The 22169-nt window shown below is 40.6% G+C and overlaps 2 protein-coding genes across 11 annotated transcripts in view; both read right to left on the bottom strand.

Moving 5' to 3' along the window:
* LOC138215100 (sodium bicarbonate cotransporter 3-like) overlaps positions 1-7137 on the bottom strand; it is a 44996-nt gene extending 37859 nt beyond the window's left edge. For 5 of the 9 annotated variants that reach the window (XM_069177096.1, XM_069177094.1, XM_069177092.1 and 2 more), the window contains exon 1: positions 6954-7136. In XM_069177096.1, the coding sequence (XP_069033197.1) occupies positions 6954-6995 (42 nt within the window). In that variant the 5' untranslated portion in view covers positions 6996-7136. Of the gene's footprint in view, positions 1-2374; positions 2577-6953 lie in introns of those variants that run through there. The other 4 variants (XM_069177088.1, XM_069177095.1, XM_069177091.1 and 1 more) reach the window with 2 other exon arrangements.
* A 7896-nt stretch (positions 7138-15033) lies between these two features.
* Positions 15034-19128, bottom strand: eomesa (eomesodermin homolog a). 2 transcript variants are annotated; one of them, XM_069177100.1, is made up of 7 exons: positions 18205-19128; positions 17653-17807; positions 16734-16855; positions 16323-16481; positions 16091-16152; positions 15224-15942; positions 15034-15096 (listed from the first exon to the last, which is right to left on the bottom strand). In XM_069177100.1, exons 1-7 carry the CDS (start codon positions 18912-18914, stop codon positions 15083-15085), a joined length of 1941 nt encoding a protein of 646 aa, XP_069033201.1. In that variant the 5' UTR covers positions 18915-19128; the 3' UTR covers positions 15034-15082. The 2 variants fall into 2 exon arrangements, with proteins under 2 accessions (XP_069033201.1, XP_069033199.1); XM_069177098.1 differs by having other exon boundaries at positions 15034-15942.
* Positions 19129-22169: the final 3041 nt, after the last annotated feature.

Genomic DNA, 22169 nt, shown 5'->3' with positions numbered 1-22169 from the left:
GAAACAACCAGCCACCCAACACGCCAACAGGCCTGGTTCCTTCTAATCTCAGTTCTTTGCCAGCCTTGCTGTGCTGGGACCTGGTCCAATCAACGGGGAATGACGTAAGAGAGGTGTTACATAGTGAGAGACCTGTCCCATGAGATTACCAAGTATCTCTCCATTTTATACTGCCAAAAACACTATCGCACACTACACGAGAATATAAACAAATATCCATGATAATTAATGTCAGATTATGAGACCAATTAAATTATGTCTGAAAACAAAAAATGGAAACAAAAACCTAGATTATGAATGGCTTCTAACCAACTGATGTCCATTAGACTGTGATGAGCTAAAACATTATGATCGCTCCTGCCTAACTGGACTGTACAGTGTGAGCATATCGTATCATATGTCGCTGATGTTTACTCCGTGATTTAAATGGTTGACCGGCCAAAATAAAACTTGGCTTTGGATTTGCGAGCTCTCCTCAAGCCGGTGTCAGAAAAGACTTTAACCCAACACGCCGTCTGCACTCAGCAACACATTGTTCATAAAGTAAACGCTACAGAACTGCTTTATAATCAAAATCAACTGTTTCTAGTTCCAGCAGTTCAACTCCAACAGAGTGAGGAATCTTCTCTAGTAACACCATCCTGTCCTGTTAAATTCAGCTGTCAGAATTTACCAGTTAGGTTTCTGTTCATATCGTACCAATAAGTGAATCAACTTTTAGTTGATGGGAAATAGTCATGACCTTCAGTATTTGGAGCAAGCAGCTACTGGAAAAATGAGATGTGCCAAAAGCAGTAGACTGTTATTTCAATCTGTAAACACATACAAATTGTTTTAGGTTTAATTCAATTCTCTTTTTAATCTAATTTCAGGTTGTAAGTGCAGGTCAAGAACATCAATTAGGCTGCCACTCTAAACAGTCCATCTTCTGAACCGAAAGATTTTATGTGTTTTACGTACTTATTCATAATTTGATCAATAAACAAAAATAAATAGGGTCACTGAGAGAATTAAAACGATTCTGATTAAATAAGCACATTTAAAACTGGATCCAGATTGCATAAAATGCTAAAATCCCAGGCTTGAATTCAAAAGTGTAACATGAATTCATAGACTCTTGGTTTTGAGAAGGGATCCATTAATGAAACACAACTCATTTGTGTCCTTTGTTAGGTCCCAACACCTCAGGGTCAAACTTCTTTAATCTTCTAATCAAGTCAGTTTCCCTCTGTGCCTTATATACTACAGTACTGTACGTTTCCACGCTTTTTTCAGTATAAATAAACCGAAGCATAAAGCCCTGAATAACGTTGCTTCTTTGTGGGTAACCAACCCTGATCTAGCCAGGTGCCGACTCTGCAAGACCGCTGAGGGTTCCCCGTGGTATCTGGCACCTGACTATGTAAACCAACTGGTCACTTAACATATACTACATCCATTACGGTAGAGCAGGTCCTGTGGAACAGACATGCACAAGACCGAATAATTATAATTTGATCAGGCAGCTATATATTGCTGACTTTTGCTGACAATCCATTAAATGATTTACCGTCCTAGAGCTTCTGTACATTTGAACCGGGCACAACTAAGAAGGCAAGCAGGAACGCGTGTCCTGTATCTAACATTTCCTGAGACCGGTAGTTGAATCGTCTAATTGAAAGAGCTGGGAAGATATTTCACCAGGTAGAAACTCTCAAAAACAATCCGATATCAATCGTGGATGTAATCAATATTCCAAAGAGACCCACAGACACAAAAATGGTAAACATATCCTCGCTCTCTGTCTCAGATGTTTTCCTCTACACCCAATTTTGCATCTACTCTGGGCATTGCAATGTTTGCCTTTTGCTAGACTGAACGGAAACAAACATATTAATTAATTTCTACTCGGTAAATAAACACCATCTCTGACAGCATGCTCCTTGTTTGGATCCTACTACCTCAGCGGACCCATTTTCCACCCCTCCTTTCCCTGACGGTCCTTTCCTCCTCTCTCCTCCTTCCTTTTCTCCTTGTCCCACTCCTTCAAGCAGCCATAACTGTGTCCGACGGTCTCCTCTCGTTCGTGCAGCTTGAGGCCGTTAAAGAGTTGAAAGAAAACATTTCCATTTCAAGAGGCATGTCCAGTGAGATAACAGCTCCATGCCCCCTCTTTCACCTTAACCCGCTCATCCTCACACCTCTGCCTTTATCGTTCTGGTAAAATGCACAGACCACCTGCCCCACACATTAGCACGGACCGCTACTCCACTCTACGGGAGAAGAAAACCAGCGGACGTGCCAATGTAAACACAAATAATGCATAATTAATGCTGTGCAGACCACGACAGCTAGACACACACACACACACACACACACACACACACACACGTACCGTGAGCACATGTTCCCCTTCGCTCTGTTCATCCATTTAGACTAAAACATCCGCAAAGCAAAGGCAGGAGGGACGTTAACCAGCTCCTTCTGTCGGTTGGGTGTTGCAGAAGGTGTGTGTGTGTGTGTATGTGTGTGTGTGTGTGTGTGTGCGTGCGTGCGCGCTGAACGCTAACAGACACAGTGTCGCACTCGTCTGTTCCCTCTTCCTCTGCTCATCTCTTTATACAGAGGGAGGAAGAGAGAGAGGGAGCGAGCTGCTTCAGAACACAGTGCTCTGCTGTCAGCCCGCTCTTTGCACAGCAGCCAATCCCACCAGGCCACCATGAATATTTTATTCGCCCCCAGCCAAGAGCTTAAAAACACACGCCACCACACGGAGGACACACACACACACACACACATTTGGAGGACGTACAAATGTTCACCCGCTGAGGTATTCAGGTCACAAATGAAGACCCCCCCCCAACACAGATAAATAGATACAAGCACACGTGTGGGCTCGGCATTCCTCACAGGGTGCAACGAATAGAAAAAGGGACAGATTGCTGTGTATTCGTATTCATTAAGATTCCAAATGCCTCTGTGCCTTTGACTTTGACATTCACCGTCCTTATCATAGCTTCAAGGTTGGACATGTCTTTCAACAGCCTGTACTTTTCTCAGAAAACTGGCTCTTTTGTTTTCGGTCGGCAACAGGGGCGCTCACATGAGTAGGGCAAAAGAACATATTTCTGAAACCGGGGCAGTAATTAAAGAGTCTATTTTTTAATTCAAGAAAACACTCTCTGGACCACTGTTCAGGCCAGATATAACCTGTGGACACAGCATCCATAACGGCGCCAGTCAGATCAAAGTTAACTAACCACAAGACCGTGAAGGCAAAGGTGAAACCAAATCTGAAATTAAGATAGGCATCATAATGAGGGACATAAAGTGAGCAGGAGGTTAAACAGAAAGAGTGACATTTAATGGCTGAACTGACCGAGTTGAAGCATCAAGTACATTTCACTGAGCAAACAGTGATCTTTTAAAATGACTAAAAGAAATATCCACTAGTATCATGCAGTTAAATGAAAAAATAAAAAAAAATTTTAAACGAACTACAATAAATAGGAATTTGCACAGGAAATTGTCGCTTGAACAAGGGCTATAACTAATCATTATTCTTATATTTGATTGACAATAGTTTTCTATATTCATCAATTCATTTTAAAAGTAAAAATACCCATAATAAGTTCTCAGAGTCCAGGTTGATATCTACAAATTGCTTAGTTTAAAGACGAAAAATAAGAATATTGTATTGATCAAGGAGGTTGTTTGGTCTAAAGAAATGGAAATATAAACCCCGTATATTTCACTCCTCTCAACAAAACCAAGCTCCCATTATACGCAATCATCAAGACTCAGGCCACAATTACCATCATAATGGGGTTGATGAGTTTAATAAGTTTCCTATGGTTGGATGAGCTGTCAGTTCCTGTTAAACACTGGCAGTACACTATTAACATAAGCGTTATCTTTGGCCATTTGATCTGACTTTCCGTCATTTACCACAATGTTCTGCACGCACACGCACACACACGCTTTAAAATAGGCAGTTTAAGTCTGCTGCCTCTAGTGGAAGGCTGTGGCTTTACAGAGCAGCTTCCATGCACTGTGAATATAAGTTAAAGGAAAAACTGAATATAAAAGATGAATTCTTAAAATTAAATCAATTTTTTTCTTGGAAAAACAAACTTGAAGGGCATTAGAAGTCACAACGAAAGTCATTTACTAATTTATGAAGTGGACTTGGGTCATTTTCCAATAAAAGCACTTAAAAATCATGTGGTGTATGGTACTGTTTAATTACAACATACTTGCAGAAAAGTACATGTTATTCTCACTCAATGCTAATTGGGTGCAATATAAACAAAGAGACTCTGTTGTGTACGCCAATGAGCCTATAGCTGGGTACTGTTTAATGTGTTTAATCGTATTATCATAATAGTATGACAGAAGAGAACAGAGCCTATTAGAAAGGCCCATTCTGTAATTACCATTCAAAACACTCAATAACACTGGCAGTAAGTACTGAGCCAATAAAGGTTCAGGTTATAGAGCCCACTGGACTAAAATCGTGTCTCACAAGTGGGACAGCTGGATGCCCAAATCCCCGTCACCATGGCGAGCTGGCAAACACCCGAGGTAAAATTCAATGACAGCTCACACTGTAGAGCCAAGCTGATGTAGTCGATAATTAGAAATCAGAGTGTCAATGATAGAGCGTGTGCATATAGACCAAATATGACATGCGACAAACGCAAAGGAAAACCTGGAGGTTTCTATTTGTGTTCTTGCAATGGTCTTTGAGAGCTTTTAATGCGATTACTTTGATGTTTTGTTGTAGACAAATGACAATGATCCCTATATTATCATTTTTAAATCTACAATAAAGTTTACTGTTTCAGTGCACTGATAGTGTTGACAAAAAACTAAATATTTTTGCACTATTTAATATTGGTATCAACCCCCAAAAATCCATATCGTCCAAATTCTATCCTACATGCTTTGAAAATAAATGTTTTGACTGTTTTTAAATAGCAAACTAAAACCATTATCCTAATGTTGCTGGTATAGCTCGAACATTTCTACCACAAGCTTGAAACCAGATCACCCTCTGGATTGTGGTCCCTGTTGGCCTAATCTTTTGGCACTGAGCGCTCGTGATATATTGTAGGTCTAACATGCAAAACATGGAGAAGGAATTGCCAGCCCATTAAAATCACTCTGTAAGAAAATCACAATAAACTCATCTCTACTGAGTGAAGTTGATACATGACATTTAAACATCTAGTCAAGGGACCTCCCTATAAATCCCTCAAACATTGCCTGAGCTCAGATGATCGTCGGCGGCATAAAGTCATCAGAACAATGACAACTCATTGTGTCATTACATACCATGTGTGCATTCTTTGTAGGACTCTAAAACACACTTGTTTGAAATGAACAGAAGTTGCAGCCAAGCTAAACAACGGTTAACTATTTAGCCACAATTTAAATGGAGATTCTTACTGTTTAAGCACATTTCGGAGGCCAATGACGGCAACATTTCACTTTGAAAGAAACTCCCTGCTAAACAATAGCACTGGTCAACCAGCAAGCCTGTTAATAAACAAACGTATCTTGTTCAAACCACATTCATGTTTGTTTTTTGTTTTTTAAACATGCACACATTAGCTGGAAGTCCCACTCAAAGATTAACAGTGGTATGTTGTATGGGATTTCCATTTAGCTGGGTAAACAAAATAAGTCTTGAGACTTTATTAGGCACGAGGCAGCTGAATCACTGCCTGGAGGGTCCCGTGTCACGGTGAGCGTATTGACTTCCATGTCTGGGGAAGGTACTCCAACCAACCGGAAACTTCCTTTTGATTGGGCAGCCGGGGATCGAGTTTCCTCACCAGCATGTGCATATTCATAAATGCACACACACACACACACACACACACACAAGCAATAGTAGTGGGCAACCCAACACCGGCACTGATGTCAGGCAGCTTGCATTTTAAACTTGGCTCTGCAACCAGTTTCTTTTTTTGGGGGGGCTTGTTAACACTGCTGTGCGCTTGATGCTCATCATCCCATCTGTGACGATAAACTCAACAAGACAGGATGTGGGACTTTTTAAAGTTCACTTTAAAAACGTCACGGTTGTGCAGCTTATCTCACGTGACTTGACAGCGTACGCACTGCGTCGTCTTACGAGTTGCATGCGTGTGTTTGCCTCCGTACTTGTGCGAGCTTTTCACAGTAAAATTAGCCGCATTTCCTGACATGGAAATGTCACGCTAGAAAGCGGCTCTATTTTGGGCGCATTTGATATGCAAATGAGGCCTTTATTCCTGTAAATGTACCAGCAGATCTTATCCACGGATTTACTGGGACACATTTTTATTTTTTTATTTCCCCAAGTAACGAACGGGTAAACCTGTTGAACGTCAGGGTACAAATCCGTGTAAAGTTACCGGTAATCGATTACGTGCATTATAAACGACTGTACCGACTTACTCCGGCAGTACCAAAGGTTTACGTGCACGTTTTTTTTTTTTTTTAGTTTGTGAAAGTTCTTGGTCAAACACAAATGTTCGGACTTGAGAAGTAACGGGGTATCTTCCAGTTGAACTATTTACAGTTGATAACGGGAGCACGGGAAAGAAAACAACAACAAAAAAAAGCTCTTGCTCGCGCTCGGCTAATTCATTAGCAACTGCTATTAGAAAACAAAAAAATAATGATCAGCACGGTAACTTTAAAAAAAAAAAAAAAAAAAAAACTAGGTCCGGAAACACGTTTCTGCGAGGTTCATATCTGAATTAGCAGCTCGGCAGACTTTTAACAAGAGACTTGAAAGCAACTTGTACGTCTGCCACGTGTCAGGAGTAGAAAGCCGGCTAACAATAGCGGTGGCCGGATGGTGCCTCACCGAATCTGACTCCCAAGCATCCCTCTTGTACTTGTGCTCGGCAGACACGGACAAAGAGCCGTACAGTTATAACGGTGGGCTGACGGCAAAACTGTGCTGTGCGGGTACTCACTGTTCTTAAGAGGGGTCTCATTTGTTCCGACGGTTCGTCCATTTCACCTGCCAACCGTTAAATGCTTTTTTTTTTTTTTGCTTTTTTTTTTTTTTTTGCTTTTTTTTTTCCGCCAGTTGAGACCCGGTACCGACCCGGGACGGGTGACACTTGTGTTAACAGTGTGGACTGGCTGTGTGCTTTTTCCCCTAACAACACAGTGAGACCACGCCTCTAAAATGATTGACAGTGATTGATTACCAATTCGCTTCAACACCCGGTGTTTGTAGCCAATCAGATTCAGCAACGTAACGACGAGGGTGGGAGCTATTTCACTGTCGCCTAAAAACTCCCCAGCGGGGCTTTTTGTGTTGTTGTTGTTGTTGTTGTTGTTGTTTTAACTCATTAACAGTGCTGGCATATGAAGAATGATTTTATCTGTAATTAAAATCAAATAGAAGATTGAAAATTAAATAGAAAATGCCAATTTAATCACTACTGTTTTATTAGTCAGACTAATCAGCCCATAATTAATTGTTCAAAAGAATTGTTTTTATTTACTATTGACATGACAACTGTGAAATGGCAATTTCAATATTTGGCATTTAGCATTTTCCAATATGCCTATTACATCACTCCAAGTGTAAAATGGACAGACAAAAGCTATTTAAATAGCCTGCATGAGATTCTAGTTTCAATTCTTGTCTAAATCTCCAAATATTCTATGAATATTGGCTGGAGAAATTATGCAATGCCAAAACAAGTGGTGTTTTTTTTTTAAACATTCTTTTTTTTAACATAAAACACTGTGAATGGAGCTACCGTAGATAAAAGTGATCATTGTGATGGAATACCGCTTAGTTTAAACCTTAAAGCTACTTAGAGGCAAAGTCTGTGATGGAACTGTTAACCAGAAAGCCCATGCCATAATTAAAACACACGGATACAAAGCTGCAACTGTTCCCAAACTGACTGATGGAAGTGAAGGTCAATTCATTTAGAAAGTGTTTTTGAAGCCTGTCACTCACCTGTCCCAGTGAGCTGATGTGTCAATCTACCTTGATTCAAAGGATCCCTGTGAACCTTATTTTTTATGCCCCGAGTCAGATTTTTCCTCTCTGTAGCACTTAGTGAAGCATGTTGTGTTGTATATTGAACTTTTTAATGTTATGTTCAATAACTGATGAGGCAATTAATGATGGGAAATTGATAAGGCCAATGCAAAATACTTTCTGCTGAGGCCACATGCAAACTGCGTTCATCCAGACAATTTCAGCTGTCTGTCGACCTGGCAAAGGCCAACAATAACAACAATAACATATATTTCGGCTATTTGACGCTAGCAATATTTAACACGGTAGTAAAATAACACATGCATAATAATTACCAACACCAAATTTAATGTAGTCCCATAAAAATCTATTAGAAATATAGGTCACCTATTTTATGGTCAAAAATGACTATATGGTTGAGCTCTTAATGTAAAATTAGGTTTAAACTGGATGAGAGAAACAGTTTAAGGCAGTCAGTGGTAATTATGTGACTTAAAGTTGTTTTACTTCTAAATGTAGCCCAATAAAATCGCACATACTATGACAGGAGAGAGGAGAACATATTTTTTATTTGATCATAGCCATGTATATGATCTGAACCTGGTAGCTATGTCAACTAAAAGCCTGTAGATGTCAATGTTTCTCCTTTTATAAGGTTTAATTTGAAGTTCAGTTTAAAGGCAGATGTATATCAGTCATATTGTTTTTTTTGTTTTTAGATGTCAGAATTATGATACACATATAACAGTTGTTGATTAATGCCCCATCACAAGTCACAATGCCTGCAAGAAGGACATATAGTCTGTTTGTATTATCAGACCAGTTCCAAAGCTTGTAGGGAACAACTGTAGTTTAATCCCTCCAAGCCAGTTAAGCTATATCCACTTTAAACCATGGCTAAGCTTGTCATATGCTAAGTGATAGAGTAACAACCCCTCACGGATTTCCAGTGCACGCTAATAGGGATAGATATAGCCTAAGATATTAGCCTATGCCTCCTCATATAGTATTATATATTGCATCACAGTTCAATAACATCAATTTAGGCAGTTTCAAATGTTCTAAATTTTCTAAAAAAAAAAATGACTGAAATCGAAACTTTTGATTTGAAAGTGGATCACAAACAATTATTTCCTTTTACCTTCTCTATGTGTATCGGGTTGCTTCAGTTAGCCTAATTGATTAGTAATATAAAGTTTTTGCATAAACTTGAAATCAAATCCTTCTTTTTTTTCTTACAACGTCTTAACACAAGCTTATTAACAGTCCTTCATAATAATGCTTGCAGTATCATGTTAATGTGTAATGATTCATTTTCACCAGCAGATGGCAATGCTGTATCAAACAATTCTCTCTGATCATAGACGACAGCATTTGGCTGACAGAAATGAAGAATTGAATTCACTCTTTGGCGGTAATACTTTAGATTCTCTCTTGTTTTATTCTTCTCCTTTACCTGGTCATTTAACCTACACGTTGTTTTTAAAAGTGAACGCACCTATAATAAAATAATTCAACTTAACCACCAAAAATGCTTGATACAAATAAAGCTTTAGATGGAAGACAACATTTTGAGACTTGGTTTAAAATATAATTTGAAATATTGGTGTGGATACATAATGGAATAATCTTATACAACTTCCCTGTGAGCCAGCCTACAAAGTCATTTTAGGATAGCAGTTCTTCCAGAGCAATATAGAAGCTGAAACATTTAAAAGATTTAATTAATGTCATAACTGCAGTGAACACCCTCAGTCATGTGCATTATGACATAATCATTTGATGATCGTGTCATAAGCTTAACAGCAGTGGAATACAATACAGATAGAATAGAAATCAGACGGGTGCAAATAGCCAAAGAAGTCTGTTTCTTCAGAGGAGTTCATGGGTGTCTTCGTCTAAATAGAGCCCATTCCTCACCCACTCATCAACCTCCGGCATTAATCACGCAGCAGCTCAGAAATAGAACTGTGAGGTGGGAGATCAAACTATCACCTCTTAATTGTACCCGGAGTCTTAAAGATGCTGAGAGCCCATTAGCGCACAAAGAAGTGTGCTGTGTACTGCTCCTGAAACATGCATCCGTATAATGCAGCAGGGAGATGAGTCAGAAGTTAGACAAGTGGAAGAAGCACCACACTGGCATCCACCTGTGCTGGGACTCTCGTACAGAGATGCAGACCCCAAGGTGTGGTGATGATGAGAAAGAAAGTTTTCTCTTTCAAAGGTTTAGAAAAGAAAAAGGGGGAAGAGTGAGGCTGTACTAAACTTAGTGCAGTGGGAACAAATTTAATTTTCTCTTTTTGTCAGTTTAACTATCTAATAAAAAAAAAATAAAAAAAGACATTGTTGAATTTTGAACATGTACAATCTATACAGAGGTTACTTGGATATTTTTTATTTATTTATGAGCTGCAAGAGGTGATAGATTGTAGAATGTAACATGTTAGGTGCAAGCCACAAAATGAATATTGACCGTGTCATGTTTTGTCCCAGAAATTGTAGAAATTAAGAGTCCCTCTTTCCCAGAAGGGTTAGTGGATGTTGTTTTTCTCCAGTGGTGAGGCCCTCCGGGGGTGCCAGGAGAGAAGGAAGAGAATGTGAAATTCCCAAATCTGTGGGAGCGCTCCATCAAAGTGCCAATGCATTGATTTTGACCACGGATCTTTTCCGCCCAGCTGCCTCTGCATGCCCTACCCCAAAACATTGCTCTCAAGACGGGGGACTTGCGGGAGCCTTAGTGCCCCTGAATCCTTTTCCGCTCCACTGGGACACCGGGAGGTGGGGTGGGGTGTAGAGGCCGGTGACCAGCAAGGTGTACCCAAATCGACACAGGGATGGGTGGATAGAGGGAGGGGTAGGTTGTGGAGATGGTAAATGGTACTGGTGATCAGAAGGAGGGAAGGTGGGAAGAGGGAAAGAAGGGGAGGTGTGTGTGTGTGTGTGTGTGTGTGTGTGTGTGTGTGTGTGTGTGTGTGTGTGTAGGGGGCTCCGGCTTGTTGAGGTGCGTTCCACTGCCCTCCAGAGGGAACACAGGGGTTTGAAATCAATGTGCTGTTAAGTGCAGCTTAGCCGCGGGATACTCTCTCCAACATTATCCATGCACCAGTGAGTCAAGGCCCTGCCTGCGTGCTGCACACGCCGTCTGAGGGCACCGACGCGAGGCCCCGCTCCGCCTCCAGTTCCTTTCGCCTCCGCGCTCTCTGCCAACACCAGACGCCCTTCTCCAGACAGTTGTGGCCCCGCTAACATGAGACTCGGCTCACACCAGGGTCTCACTCCGACAGACCTGTGAGCATTACAGCCTACTGTAGTCGACCCCACCCACCACATCTTCTGCTGACGAACCAGGTCCAAAGGAGGCAGTGAACTAAATAAAGCATCGTGTTGTCTTCATAAACACCTGGGGTGATCTAAAAGGAGAGCCTTTGTCAGCATCATTAGGGCGTTGATGTGTGACCTCTACTAAATAATACAAAGACCAGAAAATCACATGACGTGCACTGGTGCCTGGAACTTTGTATAGGTATTATTGTGTTGGGCTAAATGGTGGAACAATATAAGATAGCACACAAGGCTTGGTTCCTGTCAGAAGTGTGGACCTTAATATTCATGCAGTCATCAGAAAGAAAGCTGTGGCATCATTTCAGAAACAATTATAAGGACTGGATCTGACTCGTGTCGACTACTGACATTAACCTCAAGATATTTCAACCGAAACCCTTCACGAGTGAATGCATCACAAAACAGCAGAGTGGCCATATAAGACTCAAACAGTCCCTGAGGAACTATTGTACAGTAATTCTAACTGGCTTGATAACCATTTAACAGAGGTGACATTTATCAACACATCAAAATAGGAAATATAGTGTGAAGAGGAAACATAATTGCTAATGTCTCAGTCGTGCCCGACTGTTACTTTTTAAAAGGGTCGTATAAAAAAAAATGTTGACCCAGACACACATCTGCAGCCTGTGGCTGCATTTAGTCAGTGAGAGCAGTAATAGTGTGTGACTGAAGGTGAGGAAACAGCCTTAGGCCTTCATCTGTGTTTAGATGTCAGCCCTCCTTGGGTACAATATCTCCCCGGCCTCCTTGGTCTTTCTTACATGAACTCTCAACATGGTCACCAAAGGACAGCCTGAGGGAAGGACACAGAGACACGACCATTCACACACACACACACACACACACACACACACACACACACACACACACACACACACACACACACACACACACACACACGTGAAATAAGAAAGGGAGTTAAGTTTTATAAGTACACTACATATTCTGCAAACCACCGGGTTTATCCTCCAAGGCCTTGTATTACTGACACAACAACAAAACTCAGTCAATTACTCAGAGTGTTGCCAGCAATGTTAACAGCAGTAGAGCACAGTAGTCAATTCTTCAGGTCTTATCCCAATGCGTGTATCTCCTTTAAGTTAACATGGGCTGAATTCTGGAAGCATGCTTTAGAGGTGTCTATTGATTGCTGTACTTCTTGCATGAATGGTTGAGAAAGACACAATCTATCGACTTGTTGCTGGGTTTTTGGAGTTGTCGGGAGCTCCCAAGAAGCCCCTGTTATTAAAGATGTGAATCAATCAAATAGATTATGAGAAAATTTAAAAGTGCTTCAGTTGAGACTGGGGATTATATTGTTAGTTTAAATACAAGCCTGTGTTAAAGTGTGTGTTAGCGAAGCTCCCACTGTGTATGTCACCTCATGGACAGGAGGTTTTATTAAAGAGGGACGATGGCAGATATTACAAGAGCACTGCCCAATATCGATGCCAACATGCCTTTGACATATCATTCAAACAGGATTGGAGACAATAGTTGTACCCTTTAAGATATACTTTCCTAAAGTATTGGGAATTTTAGATGTTTTGGTTCTCATCCATCACAAAATACCCAGAGCCCCAAATTTATTCTGCAGCATGACAACGCCCCCTAAACATGCAGACAGTCATAAAGAACTATCTTGCAGCAAGAGGAACAATGAATTCTTTTGAAATCATCCTAACTTCACTTTAAGTGTCACTAAAAGCATACGCACAGTATTTATACTGTATGTGCATAGGTTTGCTCCCAGCCATCATCTGATTATTGTGAGTTAAACTGCAATATTTTCCATGTGATTCTCTTCAATTGTCAGTGTATCAGTGACTCGCATACCTCAGACGGGTTGTTGCGGTTGCCCATTTATAGTCTCGACAGCTATTCTGCACATCAGAATAACTGATGAACAGAGGTCAAGACAACATGAAAAGGAGAAGAAAAACATCATCAGATGCTCTGAAATACAATTTGCTGACACGCACTTGTGCAAACATTTTTACTCTACAGGCCCGACCCCCCTCCCCCCCACCACCCTCCGCCCCTACCCCTAGAGCCTTTTTCTTACAGCTTTCCTGAGAGGCCGGGGCAATCAAGCACTCTACCTTGTTAGGAGGTGTTAATTGGAGTTAGTCAGACTCCTCACTTTGTCAAGGAGTCTGACAACAGAATTAATTAGAATTTGAGTATGTAAATCAATTCAAATTGGGGTCCTTATGGATGAGGATATGAAGAATTTTCACTGAAGAAAAACAGGTGCTGAGAACATGAGCCAAACTGTCTGTGTGAATATTATGACTTCTCTTTTCAGGGATTTTTATCTTCACTAATCCACTTTCGGAGAGGCCATAGATGTACAGTATAAATAGAGGTGTTGAGCTGAACGTTGCCCCGAGATGGATGGTTGATGGGCCACTTTCCATTTTGCCTGTTTTCACGTTTTCTAAGTATACGTGCCTCACATGCACTTGCGTTACTTAAGTAAATTATAAAATGTGTGAAAACGCCATGGCAACAACAGAAGGAATAGTAGGACTCTGCTTTTGTGTGCTTTTCACCTAATTGAGTCCATGTTGTGAATCATGTCATGAAAGACTTGTAAATCTCATATTTAAATCACACTTTGCTCACTTGAATTGTGAGCTGTGGTGTTACCTTGTAACACTTACAGGATTTGGAGCATGAAACAGATTGCTCAGCGCTTTTATGAATATCGTTATGGAGAATTTTACCTGTGAATTTACAGGAGCAAGGAACATGAAAAGGTTTTCTTACTGTAGCCCTAAAACAATGTTGACTATGCCTTCTCAAGTCTTTTTGTGATGTTGTTTACAATAGTTAATTGCCCTGATTATAAGTATTTATATATGAAATGCATTTTTTTATTATCACAATGAATATGGTTTATCAGTAAGATGGTACATTTAAAGTTGAATAGTTTGTAATGAGAAGTATTGTTGCAGGAAAAAAAAAAATTCTAAAATCATTTGCACTTAGTCTCACGTTGCTTACAAGAGTAATATTTATAGCGCATCCCACATCATTCCATATTACAAAATAAGATTTAATAATATTTTATGACCCCCATCTGTTAGAAAGCATCTCGTTATTTAGGTGCAGGGAGAATTTTAAACATTATACTTGTTGCAATGTCGACTTGTTGGAAACAACCACTCAATAGATCCTTTATTTTACAGGCCATAATTTATGGCTTCCATCATCTATTAAGTACAGTGGAATTTATATACATTCACAGCTTAATGAAAAATGGACACTTATATTTAGATTGAACTAAAATGTATCAAATGCAGTCATTTCAGTTCTTGGAGCAGTCGTTATTTTTTGAAAATGCATGTACATATTTTTTATTTGCGAGTGATTGACATCGAAGAGCTGCATCCAGTGGCCATAAGAGAGAAATAAAACATACTCAAAAATATTCAGACAATGCTTTATGAAAAGCTGTTTTATTATCCATTTAACAACTCCATGAAGACAAATTTGTACAAGATACATCACATTCTAAAGTGCACGAATACTGTACAACGAAAATGACTTAAATACGCAGGGGGGGAAAAAAATATCACATTCGTTTTTTTAAAATAAAAAGAAGTTTAAAAAATAAATGAATTAAATGGGACATGCTTTTTCTTTTTTTTTTAAAACAACAATCACTATGCATGTTTCTGCTCAGGTATGTGAGAGGGGCTGGCCTGGGAAAATAACCTTGTGCAGCTTGCTTGGGGGGGAACACTAAGCTTTGGCACCTTTAGAGAAAAGAGAAAAAAGACATTAACAAGGAATGGAGAGCACTCAATAATAAACAAAAGATTTAGATTTAGCTTAAATAAATACAGTCTTAGGGGCTTGTGTAGAATGCATAATAACCCATGCCTTTTGGGTTGTCCTTGTTGTACTCCTCCGTAGTCAAGTCCTCACACTTGATGGTTGGGGAGTTCTCTGTGCTTGAGCCCCCAGGGGACATCCTGCGCCTCTTACACACCATGGAGTACACGCCTGAATCGGTAGAGTCCACCGATTTCAGAGAGTGGGACGTCTCGATCCAGGTTGAGGCCGGCGGTGCATTCTCCTCGGGTAGCTTTTCTTTAGTGGCCCCCAGCTGGTCCTCCGGGAAGGCTGGGGGGCTCGGGCGAGGGGACCAGGGCAGGCCCGTGGTCATTTTGCGTTGATAAGTGCTTCTAGTGCCCCAACCTGCAGCCATGGAGGCGAAGGCAGAGTCTGGGTAGTAGCTGAGGGCGTGGGATGTCTGCAGGGACAGGGGCTTGATGCCGTACGACAGCAGGCTACTGGTAGAATAGTCGTTCTCGTATGACAGATCCAGCTTGTTGGAGCCCGGCTGCTGGACTGGGGGGATGTACCAGCGCTGAGCAGAGGCCGCTGCACTGGCATCCTCACTCTGCGGGGAGAGAAGGCTGTTGGTCTGCGGAACTGCCCGCTCGCTGGTGTAGAATCGGTTCTGAGGCAGGTTGTTGACAAACTGGTCCTGAAAGAAAGGCTGCATGGCGTAGCGGGCTCCGGGCACGATTTGGGTAGAGCGAGGGGAGTCTGTTGGGGACGGAGTCAGCCTGTCACTCTCTGGAGCGGTGTACATCCTGTTCATCACGTGGAGGAAAAAAAACACAGGAACAAAACAAAAAAATCAATTGCAATTGAAAAGTCAGGGTCGAGGACATGCAACAAATATTGCATCGCACAAAAAACAAAACAACAACCACACTGTTTGAGGAGAAAGATACGTACGAGTCATAATTATCCCGGAAGCCTTTTGCAAATGGGTTGTGGTCTATCTTCAGCTGTGTGATCTGAAACAAAAAGAAATCCTCCATGAACAATGTGCATCTTAAAAGACACGCAGTGGCCGATGAGCAATAAGAAAGAATTCTGTTTTTAATAAGTAAAATTTAAGAGAAAATCATTTTAATTTAGTATATCTAAAAAGCATAAATAAAACAAAAATCATTCAAACGCTTACATCTGTGTTCTGATAAGCTGTGACGGCTATAAACTGGTTCTCTGGGAAGGTGAAGGTTTGAGTTCTGGCCTCGTTGCTCATGTCTTCCACACCATCTTCTGTCACCTCCACAATGTGCAACCGCGGTTGGTATTTGTGAAGCGACTGCAAGACTATCATCTGAAAACGAGAAGTGGGTGATGAGCCCGACACTGTACATTTCAAAATGTAAGATGATCAGAATGCATGTCTTTTTTTTTTGATTGATTTAAAATAGAAACTTGTTTATAAATATCATTAAAAAGATGGTAATCATTATTGAAAATTACATTTAAGTGATTGTATTCAATGATCCAAACTAGAGGTAGTCATCAAAATCCTGGTCCATTTGGCAAAAATTTAATTCAAGCATGTCAGAAATCAATATCTAACCTGTGTGTTGTTGTTGTTGGCCCCTTTATTGTTGGTCAGCTTCAACTTGCCGAAGGAGATTTCTTGCCTCATCCAGTGAGCACCAGTGTTCGGAGATTCAGGATGAACATACATTTTGTTACCTAAAAGCAAAGTAAGTTATAGTAATGTAACCATCAAAAAAGAGCGAGCCTGCAACTGTGTAATTTGTGTCATCTAAACATGCATGAAATTAATCATATTCTGCTTTTTGATATTTCCTTTTTAATCCAGATTTTCTTTTAATCTTATGTTATAATCAAATCAATCCGATTGAAAATATATTGTTAAACTAAAAGAAAGGACAATAAAACATATTCCAATGATTTTATATTTGATAAAACATCAATTGGTAGTTTAGAAAATATTTGATGGAGTGTTTCTCCCATTTAATGAGATAAAATTAAAAACTAATTTCTATATTGAAAGACAAAATGTTTGTCATTTTCTTCTTATTTTTCTTTAAACTTAAAAATATCAAATGAAGAATTTGATTTTATTTTTTTTAAATGTATTCTTATTTAAAGCTGCAACTCTTTAAAGTAGCAGTCATTCATAAGTAACTTCACACTAAAGTTGACTCCCCGAGAAGATTTAGCACTTCAAATTAAACTGAAAACCTGAATTATGGCATTTAAACACACAAAATCACAACCTGTCAAAAAAAATTTAAGGTCCACTAAAAACAGAAGAAAAAAACGGTCTTTAGTTTGAAAACAACAAAAAAGCTCAAATTAAAAAGCTTTTTTTTTTTGCACTCGTCCTGACTAAATGCAGTATGTACTGCCTCAGTTCTAAACGCGTTTATATTCAAATCTTTTTCGATATCTTTTTAAGAATTTTTAAACACAAAATACTAATTTGATAGTGTCAAAAAAAAATTGTTACTTCTGTAACCCACCTTGCATATTATTGTCTGCTTTTCCACAAGTGACCCACTTTCCTCCCTGAAAGCGCCAGTGATTCGGGTCAGCCAAAATAACTTCTACAAAGACGTTGTAATGGGCCGTGAGGTTGAGTCCAGTGATGTTGAAACTGAGGAATGGGAACATCCGTCTGGGAAAAAAAAAAAAGACAACAATAACTCATTAGCTGTAAATAAAGCAGACGTCATTATAAAAACAATACTGTAGCAAAACATACGTCTGGCAATGAATATCTTCATGTGTTCAGTTTGGCAGAATACTTTATTAAATTTGAAATACAAGTGCCATGATTATCCTGCTGCGTAATTGCGCATTTACCAAAAACGAAAACAAGTCATTTTCAGCCCCCCGATAAGCAAAAAAAAAAAGTGGTTCCCCTGCGTAAAATTTGGATATGCTGAAAAGTTGCAAAAAATCTCCTGTATCTTGACAAATAAATGGGCCAAATGTAGAAACATGAGTTTTATTTTCGGCCTGTTGTGTGTGTAAATTGGGCCTTCAAAGCCTCCAGCAGCGCATCTGCTTACCTGCCCTGTTTGGTGATGATCATCTCGGTTTGGTGCCGGTGGAATTTCAGCCATAGAGGTCGGTTGCACAGGTATACCTGCGCTCTGGCTCCAGCGGCAGACCCCGGCAGAGACATGGAGCCGATACCCGTCCCCGTCCCCGGATAGGAGGGGTACAAACATCCCGGACCCTGGCTAAACTGGTACCCTCCGCTGCTAAACTGGCTCCGACCGGTGCACACGGGGGATGTGGAGAAGCCTGTGGGCGGCAGGACGGATCCGTAATGTAGGGAAGCCGGATACCTGGAGCTGCTTGACCCGGTGTACACCGAACCGGTCTGTCCTGCATAGGGAAAGAGGGAACAGGGGCTTGCCATGTCGGAACTCGCCTGGGACGACGAGATGAAGTATCTGTCAGACCCAAGTTCGTCTATGTTGTACCGCCGACCGCTCGTCAGCTCGTCCTCACCCAGCACCGGGGAGCCTTTCCTCCCATCGGGCCCGCCTTTAGTGAAAGTGTCCCCCTCTCCCTCGCCAAGCATCCCGTTTCCCACCGCGCTCAGATATTTCTTAGGCGCGCTGCTCGATTCTGATTCCGTCCGGTCGACTTCTTGATATTCAAGCTGCGACGATGCCCTCGGGCTGTTGTTGGCACTGCCCGACGAGGACAGGTTGTAAAAGGTCTTGGGTAAATTGATGCTAGTGCTGGGAAGAATGTTCTCTAGCTGCATTGTTTTTTAGATCTTGCAATAAATAAAAGAGTTTCAAGAGTCCAGAGAGTGAATCTCAGCCGAGGAGGTGCCACCGGCGCCCTGATTCTTTTTTGTCTCTGCAGCCTTCCCTCCCTGACGAATGATGGGAGGTTAGAGCCTCTCCTCACCTACAGATTTTCAGATCAGATTATGGGCTGGACATGGGATGTTCGGCGGCTCTTATAAGATGTAGTTCTCCGTACACCAAACGGATTGTAAGCGTTAGGGGAGGAGCTTTAGGAGAAGCATGCGGGGGCACCAGCCCTCTCCATAGCCAATGGCTGCACTACTCTAATTCAATTAGAAAGCCTGTGGTAGGAATAATGCCTATCAAGAGTTTATTATTTTTATTTTTTTTATATCACAGGTCTACTTATATTTCATGCCGGCTTAGAGGTGATGAATATTTCCAGGCAGACTTAGATACATACATTTATGGCGTTTTGCATTAAATTAACGCTGCAAATATTATTCAGGTCGTTGTAGAAATTAAGAGGAACATCATCGTAAAACGACAAGCAGAATATCTGAACACACTAAAAACGAATTTGCCTAAACTGGTCGCATTCCACAAGTTCCAGCATTTCTCACCGCACGCAGCCTCCTCTAATCGTTCAGCTCCGGCTTCAAACTCATCTCCAGCCATCACGGGAGCGAAATATTCATCCAGATAGAGCCCACTTCTCTACCTAAAGTCACCCCCCAAAAGACTTATCCGCGATGAACAGCAAACACCGAGACCACTTGTCCCCGTGCAAACACTCCGCCAAGTTTAAAAAAAAAAAAAGAAAGCAAGCACACGTGCGTCTAATTTAATTGGACTCCGTCGCCTCTTCAGTCGTGGCGTTAATAACAAAACAATCGACGGTCAAAACCGGCAGAAAAATATAATATAATTTAACAAGACTGTTATTTAAATGTTGACCTTTGTCTTCGTAAAAAAAAAAAGATGTAGTCGAGTAAAGTCATTGGACTTTTATTTCAGACAATCATCTCTTTTTCTAAGGCTGTGACGGATAACATTTTGCTGCTGGGACTTTATTCCCCTCTACAACCGGACAAAAAAAAATAAAAAATACAGCCTACATTTGGATATTTTTTTCTCTCCACGGAGTTTTTTTTTGTTCTCCATACAATTAAAAATGATTGTTTAATTACTGACTGACACGCAACAAAAACGTGCTTTAGGTAATCAATTGTTTTATGGTTAAATCAAAATCTGTCTAAATATATTAGAATATCAGGAAAGATAAATATTAAGGACAATTGAGATCGACTCCCTAATTTTATTTACCGATTATAAAAACATGAAACGGTTAAAATTATAGGCTTGATTTGGGATATTAAAATTTAATGTCATGTTGATGGACTACTTGATGGGTTGAGCTTTCTGAAATCATAATAGAAATGTATTTCTTTCATCTGATGTTAGAGTTTAAAAAAAAAGAAAGAGGTGAGGCCGTTTTTAAATGGTGGTACATCTCTGATAATTCGAATGCTTCAAATAACGTACAAGACGGTGAGAGTTGGGGAAGCCCACATCAGTGAAAGGACACAATAACACTGCAAAGGTGTGCATGCATAAAACTGGCAGAGATCAAATTAATTAAATAAAACTAAAGAAACAGGCTGTAATCACATTTGCTTTGGTAATAAGTTACAACATAGGCAACATTAAAAAACAAAACACATTAACTGAATGCAAAGTGGTTGAGAATTGCCCCCTGTGACACGCAAACAAACACCCACCCACACACACACACACTCACACACTCACACACACACAGACACAGACGCACGAAGAATCAGAGATAATCAAAGAAAAATGTGGACACGAAACGTTGCACTGTGTCCAGGCCTAATGATAAAGTGGTTTCTCCGCAGTAACACGGGGACAGCGCTCTCTAGTGACTGATCAGGACACTGGGTAACGTCCCCATCCTGCTTCTATTAAAGTAACTTAACACTGCAAGAGATCAGCATGCAGGCCGTTATCTCTCACTTTTCCCCCTTTTTTCTCACTTTACATCATCCTCAACTCAGTTCAGTGTTTGTATCTGTGTGTGCGTGTGTGTGTGTGTGTGTGTGTGTGTGTGTGTGTGTGTGTGTGTGTGTGTGTGCGCGGGCAGTTCGTGCATGTCTGAGTCTTAAAGAAAGCTTGAGGGGGGGATGGGGGGTGAGATGAATTTGGGGAAAATGGGGATACAAATCTGTGAAAAGCTAAGGGAGAATCTCGGCTGGAGGCAGATTGGCTCGTGTCATAAATGGGACAGTGGAGCTGGCTACCGGGCCATCAGGGGACCAGGGCTACATGCATACAGCGCGCAATCTGTCAATCAAGATTGAGACCCTTCCCAGACTCCAGAAACACCAAACATTTGACAAGTGAGATCAAACGTGTTTCAAATGATTCAAAACCAGTTCTGTTATTTATTCTGACCTATTTCTCAGCAGAGAATTGCACTTATCTGCGACATAATAAATCCAGATTTTCACCAATCACCTTGGGTTTTTTTTCTGCGCTTTACAACAAATAGGATTCCTCTGGGAAAACTGTAAAATGAAGCCAGTGTAGCTTTTTGGGTTTTGTGAAATAGGGTGTCATTCATTTATTTAAATTCTTTTTTAGCAAAATCAGGAGGAACTAGTTGCGAATGCTCATTTCCATGAATCCCAAAGGATTGGAATGAACATAGCTGCGATGCAAAAGGCAAAATTTGACAACATTAAAAATATGCATTGTGAAGATCATCATTGGCCTGTGAAGTTGAGCCAAAATTAAACACAACATCAAGCTGCTTCTTTCCTCTCTGTTTTTTTTTCCCTCAAACACACAGTAGAGGTGTGCTACTCTGTTAACTCAGTGTTGCTACAGGCTCATTCTATAGTAAGGAGGTAAATCTATAGTTCAAAGGGAGCTGCATTTAGTCGAACCAAAGTTGAGCATTTCACACCTAAGCTGTCATCACTTCATAAGTGCAATCATGCAGTATAGCTTTTCTTATATAAAGGGCCTTTGCATTATCAGCAAATTACTGATTCATGGTGTCAAAGGAAGTTCTGTTTTTCAGGCACATTTTTTTGTTTGTTTTTGCTTTCGTGGCACCTGCACAGGCCCGGACTCTTGATCCTTTACAATCTGTCAGAAAGATGTGAAATTTCCTTTGTATGAATTGTTTCACAGCTGATCATTGTTTTACAGCTTTATTTCACAGATGAGTACAAGCCCATTGA

The sequence above is a fragment of the Embiotoca jacksoni genome, unplaced genomic scaffold (assembly GCF_022577435.1).
Source record: "Embiotoca jacksoni isolate LCO1_2020_lvr unplaced genomic scaffold, fEmbJac1.0.p SCAF_7, whole genome shotgun sequence".
NCBI classification, from domain to species: Eukaryota; Metazoa; Chordata; class Actinopteri; family Embiotocidae; genus Embiotoca; species Embiotoca jacksoni.
This window is presented reverse-complemented; position numbering and strand designations above follow the sequence as displayed.